General features: G+C 35.5%; 1 protein-coding gene across 1 annotated transcript in view; it reads left to right on the top strand.

Annotated features, from left to right (window-relative positions):
* ARAP2 (ArfGAP with RhoGAP domain, ankyrin repeat and PH domain 2) overlaps positions 1-10,387 on the top strand; it is a 115,234-nt gene that overhangs the window by 219 nt on the left and 104,628 nt on the right. Inside the window, exon 2 of the mRNA XM_014311940.2 lies at positions 5,073-6,108. Within this exon, the coding sequence (XP_014167415.1) occupies positions 5,213-6,108 (896 nt within the window). The 5' untranslated portion in view covers positions 5,073-5,212. The remainder of the gene's footprint in view (positions 1-5,072; positions 6,109-10,387) is intronic.

The following is a 10,387-nucleotide window of genomic DNA, read 5'->3' as shown; positions in this document are numbered from 1 at the left end:
CGGCAGCGAGCCCCGCGCTGCTGCTGCGGCCGCCCTGGAAAGCTGCCGGAGAGCGCCCGGTGTCTGGGACGGGGCACGTCCCACATGAGCGACACGTACCGAAGCTGGGATCGAAATGGAAATAGTTGTAGGCAGATAGAAAATAAGGCGTGTATTGCTGTTGCTTTTCCTTGTAGCTTCAATTGTTTCAACTATTTGTATGTAAATGTCATGCTAAAGAGCAGTGCTTTAGTGTTGTGTGTTTATTTACTCTATGAGTCGTTTTTGTGAAGGCAGACATGAACAGACCTCATGTTAACTGCCATTATATACCTGGAAATTTTATGAGAAAACTTAAGAAAGTCAAAGAAGCTGTAGTATGTAATGGCTGGAGAATACGAATGAAGGGTACAGCACCCTAGTGTTGCCACTGCAACTTCCCAAAGTTCCAATTCCACCCTGAGTTTGCTTATTCATGCCATGCCGTTCCTTACTCCAGCAACTCTGCAAGTTGTTCCACTGGAATTTCTTGCAGTATGAGGTTTGAATCCGAGGTAACGAAAGTTGCTGAACCTATTTCTAGAAGGCAAGTGCTCTGAAATTAAAAAAAGAAAAGACAAACAAAGAAACAGTTTGACAAAGAATGTGATTAAAGTTATTTTGTAATTATCCTCTAGGTTGACCTATGCTTAGTAACTTCCTTGTATTGGTAGAGGCAATAGCTCTATCACAATTGCCGCAATCAGTATTTTTTTTTAAAGCAGTCTATATGCTGATTGTATAATGTGGGTTTTGGGAAAGACCTTTAATCTACAATGTTTTCTATGTTAATCTTGTCAGTTTTTGTGGAGTCAATTGCAATGCGAAGATGAAATTTACTACTTGCAGATTTTGTTCTGCTCCATGGTAAGACCTGTTGCACTGTTTGTTGGGGCTTTTTTTGTTTGTTTGTTGTTTTTTTAATGTATTTATTAGGATATTAATCTGGTATGTTGTTTAGCAGAAGTTGGGAGCAAGCCTGAACTTGCTTGTGTCTGTTGAACTGATTGCTCACAGTGTGGTTATCTTGCCATGAACTTTAAAGGTTTGACAGTTTCTTGAGGCTTGTATCTGTACTGATATTAAAAAAAGGAAAAAAAGCCCAGTCCCACTTGAGTGTTTCTGTGTTCACCTATAACCTACTGTTCACACATTTAATTATTAAAATTTTTTTTGCTTGCTTGCTTCAACAAAGACTCGTCTGTCTTCTAGTCAATTTTGTCTTCAAGACTTTTCAACTTGAAAAATCAGAATTAAAGAATTTTAAAATTAGTAGATAGAGCTTTCCAGAATGCTAGACACATGTGCTTACCCTCCATGTGAGGAAGGGTTCTGAGAATTAGAATTGCCATTTTTATATGATACTATTTAGCTGTCACTTTTAGTAAAAGAAAAGACCTGTTAGGCCACTCTTGAGTTTTTTTGCCACTCCTTGCCTAAGTCCGTTCTATAAGAAGGGAAAAGGAAGAAATTAACAATCAGTTTGTAAGGAAGTGTGAAAAACATCTTCTGTGAAAGAAAGTTGTATGATTCTGTGAAGGGCTTGAGATATGTGACACACATTGCAATTCATCTGCTGCTGAAACTTTTTTCTTAGAAGAAAAGCCAAACTGGTTTTCCTCGTATTGCTTTTTTCACTTAGCAGTTTAGGTGTTTTGTCGCTATTTTGATAAAATGAAATGCTCAGGTGTCTTCGAAGAAGTTTGATGTTTTTCTTTTTTTTTAATAGCCATTATAGCATTTTCCTATTTGTAGTAACCATGTTGAGAATAGTGATTTTTGTCTTAGTTACGCTACTTAAGATAATATATTACAAGAATCGATTTTATTTAAGCAAGTTCAAATTCCCCTTGCATTTGTTTTGTTTGTTTGGCGTTTTTTTTGTTGTTTTTGGTTTTTTTTCCTATTTATTTATAAGTAGGAAAAATCTGTTTTGCCTTGCTTCTGAGAGGAGATTTGTTTTATGGAGTGTATGCAGCCATGTGCACTAATGTTGTTTACAAATGCTGAATTTGTGGTGGTAGAAATATGGATGTGAAAGAGAATGAATGTATTTGTACAAATATGTATATGCCACTCCATTTCTAATACTGTACATTCTTTAGGGTTTATTATAAATGACTTTGTAATCAAAGCTAAGGAGGAGATTAAATTATTTTTTAAATTGATAGCAATCATATCAAAATAGAGTAATGTATTGAATAAGGTGGTCCTTGAGTTCTGCATTCTTGAGTTCAAACCTTATAAAACGTTTTAAGAAATGATTGCATATTTATGTTCTAGCCTGCGAAACACTCAGCAGTGTGTGTAGATTTGTTTAGCTGTTTGTTACATTAATCTTTGTGTAAGTAGTGAAACCAAACCAGTTGTCGGTATAACCCTTTGCTTAGGCCCACAAAATAATGTGATCTTAGTGGTATTTAACCAGTGGCATAGCTAGGCCAGATCTATAGCATGTCTTCAGAAATCTTGATGGATGCACTGATAGCTTCTGCCATAGACAGCTACAGAAACAGAAAGTGGCTTGGGCTTTATCTTGCATCACTGTTGGCATTTTGTGGTCAAAATGTCTTCTCAGCAAGCAGTTCCTTCCTTTCTCTGCTACATGCTTTGTTCATAAAATACACAGCAAAACGTAATCCTTCTTATAGATTTGGACACAGCTTGTTCTCTGCTAGGTATCTCTTTGCATTGGTATGTGGTTTATACAAAGATGGGTTAGAGTCCAAACAGCTGATAACACATGGCTGTTTGAGTTCCTGAAGTAACAACACTGGAGGTGTTCTGGAATAAGCTGTAGGCAAAGCTATTGCACGTAGAAAAAACAGTATTACGATAGAGAAGAGAGAATGTGTGGATATAAATATTTTTGTTTATCTATAACAGATATATACTTATTTATAAATATAAAGCTAAAGCTAGTCTCCCAGATGCATTTTTTTTGTTATTATGAAAGGTGGAAGGATTGAGAAGATGATACTGTCTGAAAATGAACACTAACACCTTAGGGAAAAAGTAGCCAAATGCTATCATGAAACCCAGAACTGTCAAGGAAGGTGGAAATGGCTGACATAACCAGCTGCAACTGCAACTTTACAAGCCTTAGACTGATATGCTAATGCTGTAGGGGTTTTATATACTCGAATATGTGTGTGCTTTGATTGTTGCTTTTTGGTGTTTTTGTTTGCTTTTTTTTTTCCCTTTTGTTTGTAGTCTGTTTGATTGTGTTTTTTAATTACTGGGTATCTGAAAGACTATTTTCTGTCCCAAACAGTACCTGCCTGATATTTTTTTCCCTGGTAATTAATTTCTGTACTATTTTTTCTTCATTCTGTACTCAGAATCTGAGAATATGTACTCATCTAGTTAAGAGGGTATACACTTACATTTTTCAGGGTTCAGAGATGGGTGGAGACCATACTGTTGAATTTTATCCCTTATGACTAGAGGCTGCCATGAAAATTCTGAGGAAATGCTGAATTTTCAAAATTTTAAAGGAATGATGGAAATTTATATAAGCATGCAGTTTAGGATGGGAAAAAAGTAAATGCAAAAGTGGATTGTTAATCTGTTCAGATCAATCCAAAGCTTTTTGAATTTAAATGACTTGGGAATCTTTAATTGAGGGTTAATTCGGTAATAATGTTAATCTCTCTTGAGAGGCTGATATCTGATTGACCTATAGAGTTGTCTGTCTAAAAGGTTTTAATTGTATCAATTTAATATTCAAGATAAGTCACTTCTGAGAATTGTGGGTAGTGATCGAAGCTGATAAAAATATATCCAGAAAAATGAAGCTGGAGACTAGAAAGAATCCAATGATTTATTTTAAATAAAGGAACAGTTATAGCAATTGGTACAGTAAAAATGTAGGCAATGTTTTAGGCTTAAATTGTAGAGCATAAGTGCTGCATTTTTTGTCATGAAATACTTTGAAGAATTAGGTATTGATGCCTACTACCACAGACAAATTCTGGTCATAAGATTTCTCCTCTTTCTAAATGCTACTTAAATCTTAATGCTGTTCCACTGAAGCTGTTCTTTCTTTTCCAGGCTGCTTAAGGCTAGTACCTGCATGCCAGGACAGCTGTTACAGTCAGCAAATTTCCCCAAGGCCAAATTACTCTTTATACAGAAAGAGAGAGGTGAAAAACCTGTTGAGTGTTGCTGATCTTAAACCTTCTTTGAAGAAATACTGTTTTGGGTTGTTTCAAACACCTTCAGAACAGTAGCATCTGGATTTTGTAAATTGTGAATTTAGATATGGCCCTGAAAGAAAGAATAATTCAAACAGATGGCATCTGGCGTGTAAGAGCTGAGTTGGAAAACATTAAGGAAAAACTTATGAACAACCAGAACTTGCCTATGGGGTCATGCCTGTTCTCTTTGTGGCCAAGGGAAAGCTTCCTTTCAGAGTTGGGATGCTGGTGGTTACCTGTTTCCTGTATTCCTGCAGTTTGTTTGAAGGGCTGGCTCTACTGTTGAAAACTATGTTATTGACGATAGTACTTGTTCAGTTGGGTTCTCAGCTGGACAGGGCTTGAATGCACATTTCACATGGAATGCTCTAGACAGTCATTTTTCCTTTGTTCCTTTGCAGGTGTGTTTGTATGTTAAAAAGATTTTGAGATTGGAAGATAAGGGAGTAGAAGCCCTATTCCATAATTAATTGGTGCTAGTGTGGAAATAGGAAAGTTTTAGGCTCCAGTTGTGGTCTTGGATAACTCTTTCTCTCCCTGATAGCCAAGTACTGTGTAATACAAATGTGTGTGTAGATAAGTGGTTCATCTCTTAACTGTTCATCTTAATGTTTAACTACTAGGAATATGTGTTTTAAGTCTGTATTACTTGTGCTGAGACTTTGATTTTGCTATTTTCTTTATATAGGCTAAGATAAAAGGATAGGTTTACCCTTGTTGAAATTATTGTATACAAACAATTAAAAAATATTACAATTCAGCTGACAGGGAGTCTGTCACAATTTTATTCAAGGTAATTCTGAGGTTCAGGTGAGAATTTTTTTAATGTCCTTTTTCTTTTCCATATGTTTGCAGTCTTTAAAAAAAAATCAGTTTGAACTGAGGAAACTTGAAGAGGTGTTTTGAGGAAACGGATATTTTCTGCTGGCTGGTGGACACCAAATTCAAGAGAGTTTTCTTGCTAGTGAACATGCACGCAACCTGACTATTTCTACATGACTGTGTGGGGCAATATATGGAATGAAGTCATGTCATCCACAGGCAATGGCTCTGATATTGAAGAATTTTTGGTCAACATTAACCTTGCACAGTATCTTCCTAACTTTAAAAAATATGGCTATAACACAGTGACAGATTGTGTGGGAATCAGTAACAGCGTGCTTCAGCAAATGGGAGTGTTGCCTACAGGGCATCGCAGAAGGATTCTTAAACAGTTAGACAGTCTTTTGGAAATTCAAGGAAATTCTCTTTTCCATGAAAATTTAAAATTCAAAGACTTGAAAGGTTTGGAAGAGAAGCAATATTCATCCTCAGATCAAGAGTATCCTGTAAGCAATTCAAGTGTAGATCAGACTGGCTTGCTACCTGTAACATCATCAGAACAACTTCTTAAAAAATCTTACGTCAAGAAGGAAAAGTTTGAACTTGCAGAGCAAAACTCAATGGAGGCAAATAATGATAACTTTACAAATTTGGATTTTTCTAGTTTATACCAGAATTCAAACAGCATACAAAAAGCTGTCAGTCAAAACAGAAATACCAACATGAATACTCAGCAAGATGCCTCACTGACAGAAGCTGCTGCATACCAAGCTGATGAGCACTTGATTGGCCCTTTGGTGTTCCGTGATCCTCCTTCATTTGTTCGTTCATGTGAGACAAAATGCAAGGAAAACAAACAGCAGAGGCTTGCAGATGAGGGTGATTTATCTGATAGAAAACCAGATTCTCCATTCTTTAAGTTTAAAGGAGAAATGAAAGACAATGACTTATATGATTCCTGTATGCTAAACTGCATGAAAGTATTTCCAAGAGCAAGCCGATCTTTTATCTTAAGGCATCGACCTGTACCAGAAATTCCTGAATCAAGTAAAGTTCCACCTTCATCAAGGTAATTGCTCTTTGGTACTAATGAGAAATTCCTGTCATGGTAGAACTTACAGGTTAGGGTTTCTTGAGTATTTTTTTATGTCTATTTTTTTTTGTGTTGATTTTTTTAATATGTGCTGTAAATACACTGGATCTGATATGAATGTTGCCAGATTAACTGAAGAAGGATTAAACTTCAATGTACTTTAAAAGCAAAAATGAGAGTGTAAAGGGAAATTTTAGAACAGTGGGTCCTTATAACCTCCCCAATTTTCTCTGCATCTACATATTAACAAAGGAATCTTTATTGACTGAGATATAACTCTCATGAACTATAAAACATAAGCAAGAACTTCAAGATGGCTTTTGGGTTAATTTCTGAACTGATAGTAATTTAATTGTTAACTTTGGAGAAGGAAGGAACCATTTATTCATATTATGTGTTGGCTTTTGCTGGTGGTCTCATAACAACGAAACCCTAGCTTTTAATGATGTTTCTACTATAAAAATATTTCTGAGACATTCCAGCAGAGGAAAACAGCAGTAGAAAAAGGAGGAAAAAAAAAGATGATAGCTGTGGATGGTTTTTCAGAGTTTATGTAATATTTTAATTTGTTTCTAAGTATTCAGGTGATGACTGTATTTTTCTTCCTTCAGAATGATTGAGTTCATAATTTGAAATCAGAAGTTACTGAGTGGCACTTATTTCTTGAATAAGCATTAGTTGTTACAGCTTGTCTTCGAAAAGCATGATAGAATGTTGAGAAAAATATCTGCTGTTGGGACTTAATTCAAGACCTGTCTTAATAAAGGTATAATTGTTGGAATGTTAAAAATAATAGGCACTGAATATGTAGTCAAGCACAATACAATGTTGCATTCTTTAAGCAAAAAAATACCTTCACACAGGTTAATTTGTAATATAGTTGGATCTATTAAGTAAGTTTTAGTTGTCATGCTGGCTAAGTGTCTTAAACTGAAGAAAAATTAATGCAGAGACATATGCAAAGTTTTGTTGGTGTAGCCATATCCAGATCATTAGGTTGCATTTATTTTTTTTTTCCATTTTTTTTGAACCACAAGCTATGCCTGGAGGGGACATGTCTAAGAATGTTTTATATTTATCTTGAGTTATTCATCTGCATATCTCGGCAGTTAGAAACATCATCGAGTTTATACATGCTCTAAATGCAGGGATTTCCCAGATTTATTAGTTTTTAGATTACTGAGCAATGTCAAAATTAATCTTGTAATACAATTGTTTGAACAGGTGGAGAGGCAAAGTTTATTTGCAACAATTACTGATTTTTTTTTGTGCCTTAAAAACTGCTTCATTGGTGTCTTCTAAATGACAAAAAAATTGTGCTCATTGAAACTTTAATATACCTATCCAGTGAGGTATACTGCTCCAGTGAGGAGCAGATTTATGTTAACTTTTGTAGAATGATTATATCTACTTCATTTAATAAAGCTATTCATGCTGAGACAAAATGGGATTCTTAACCTAAAACATAACTACATACTAAAAGAGTATTCTATTGTCACTGTCTCTTGAGAAACAGTCATCCAGTTGAGAGAATATATAGTACCACTGGAGTAAATCCTCCAATTCCCAGTCTGTTAGTGATTGATATGTGACTGGGTCACTAACTTCATTACCCAAAATTTTGACTTGTGAGCTCCAGTACGTTTTCTTGGTCTTCATGCTCCAGTTATAGCAATATGGAAATCCTGAGGGACCAGTCTGTCTGCCAAAGATCGAGACTAAACAAGAACTTCACAGCAGAACTTAAACATGGCAGAAACTCTCTTGATAACCTTTCTGACAACCTTTTCATAGGGGCAGAGAACTAATTCTAATACAGAGAACTTTTAAAATGTCGTTGTGCAAACATCTTTAACCTCAGGAAAGATTGTATCTTTCTCACAGAATTGCATAGGCAAACAGCCTCAACTGGCCTTATTGACAGATGCTGGTTTCATACTTATTATATTGTATAAAGGCTGTTCCACAGAGGTAGAGAAATCCTGCTGAAATCTGGGAAGCTCTGCTTTTCCTTCTAGTCATTCATAGATATAAGTAATTAAATTTTTATGCCAGGAATACTTTTCTCATCACCTCCTGCGTGCCTTTAGCACAAAAAGTTCTTACAGTGGGTCTCCTTGTGCCCCATAGTAGAGCTGTAAGAGTGTCTTTTTTTATTACTAATGATGCACTTACCTCCCTTCCAATTTTATCTGCTTCCCTGTGCCTCACTTCTTCTCCTGACTCTTGCCTGTAACAAAGCATGCTGGGATCTGGAAAGACACCACAGCATTTTAGAAGCTGAAAATACTTTGGGTTTATTTCTTTTTTTGAATTATGGTGCTACAGTGTGGCAGCATTGTAACACTGGGGGGTGCAGAATTAAAAAAAAAAAAGAAAAAAAAGAAAGAAGTGACAATTACACATTTTTTTTAATAGTGGAGTTACTGTGCAGATTTTAGTACTGGTTTTTGTTGCTCAGTATTGATGTGTAGTTATAGTAGATTATTTTCAGCTGGACTTTTCCTTTTTGTATCATTAGGAGCTCTCTCTTGTTGGAGAATTGTTGACAATTGGTCAAAAGGTTTTTAAAACCACAAAGTGAAAAATAGAAAATAATGAAAGTATTGCAATGGATGGAACTAACCACTAATGTGTCTTTAGGACAAGATTAAACATAATTAGTTTTGAAATAGTTTTAGGTGCTTTGGATACTTTGGATAATGTCAACTAGCAGTCACTCTTCTGTGAAATAGTTACCTTTGCATCATTCCGGGAGGGAATCTGTTCAAACAAAAAGCTGAAGCATATTTATAACATGGTAGATCTGATTTTTATACAGAATAATATGCAGATAAAATTTCAGACTGATGATTATATAATTTTTTAGATGTTTTCATGTCACTCATCTTTGTTACTTGTGTTGTGCAGTAGTAGGGTTGTTCTTATTCTTTATTAAGAGAAATAAGAAAAACTAGACCAAAATTCTAAGCAATATCCTGCTTATGGGGGAAGATATAAATAAGTAAAATAGATAATGGTGCTTGGCCCGAGCAGGCACCATTTGTTTTCTGCAGTTGGCAGATCCTATAGTTGGAATTTCTTGCTTGGTGCTGATATCCTTTAGACTCCATTTCTTAGCATACAAGTGCTCAGGATTGCTAATGAGGTGCCAGGCTGGTGTTGCTGTGTTTCTCTACTGTGTTCCGCCACACAAAATAAATTTTTTAGAAGAGAGAAGCTGCTCCCTCTCTTTTCCAGTGGGAAAGTGTCATTATTACTTTACCTCTGCAAGCAGTCTATGAACCCCAAGGCTTTAACACAGCATGCTAGAGCAGTTTTGATGTGTTTGCATTATGGGAGGGTTAGGTCTTGAGATAGATAGAAAAGAAAACACGTCTTGAATGAGTTTGAAAACAAAAGCTTCTTTCATTTAAAACACTCAGCAGATGAATACCAAGTAAAGACTTTGAGGCACTGACTGCTTGCACTGACCTCCTTCCCACACGTTTTTGCAAGGTGACAGGAGTATATTGAATAAACCAGCTTGGTGTGAAGTTCTGTGCAAAATTTTAGCTTTCCATCCTTTCAGCATTTATCAAGACCAGTCACTGCCTCATCACATCTTTCATCCTGTTTATACATAATATGGGGTGCTAGAGAAGTGTGTGCAGCCTGAGCTGCATCCGGTACCTCTTAATATATGAAAACAGGGAGTCTTAATCACCACAGCTGGAACAAAGTCAACACTGAATAATAATTGAAATTATTCTTATATCTTTGCAAAATTGGCACAATTTGTGATTGGCAGATTGCTTGCGCTAACCTTCATTTAAAGAGCAAAATAAAGAATATCATCCATCTTGTTTGAGGTACTCAATTTTTGAATTGAAAAAATTCAAGAGAAGGTGTATTGGCTTTCTGAAATGTCTAAGAAAAAGTCATAAATTGATACAGTTATAAGATTTTTTTTCAATTTTTTTCCTCCAACAGATGCCTTCAGTATTTTTCTCTCTTTTAATCCAGATATTTAATCTGTACAACAACTAGCTTACTTTTCTATTAAGCATTCACAAATCATTATCATTTTATAGCTTGCACTGTTGGATTTTTATGACACATAATCTTTCAAGCAGATACTTAAAGTGAGCTCATTTCATTCATTTTATATCTTCAGATAGATAGTTTTTGATTTACATAAGTTTGAAATTTGCTTTCCAAAAATGACAAGGAGGCGTATTTTTGAATGCTGGAAAAAAAGACTATAGTTGGTTTT

This window comes from Geospiza fortis, unplaced genomic scaffold, assembly GCF_000277835.1.
Source record: "Geospiza fortis unplaced genomic scaffold, GeoFor_1.0 scaffold40, whole genome shotgun sequence".
Classification (NCBI taxonomy): Eukaryota; Metazoa; Chordata; class Aves; order Passeriformes; family Thraupidae; genus Geospiza; species Geospiza fortis.
Note: the sequence above shows the minus strand (reverse complement) of the source record. Positions and strands in the feature narration are given on the sequence as shown.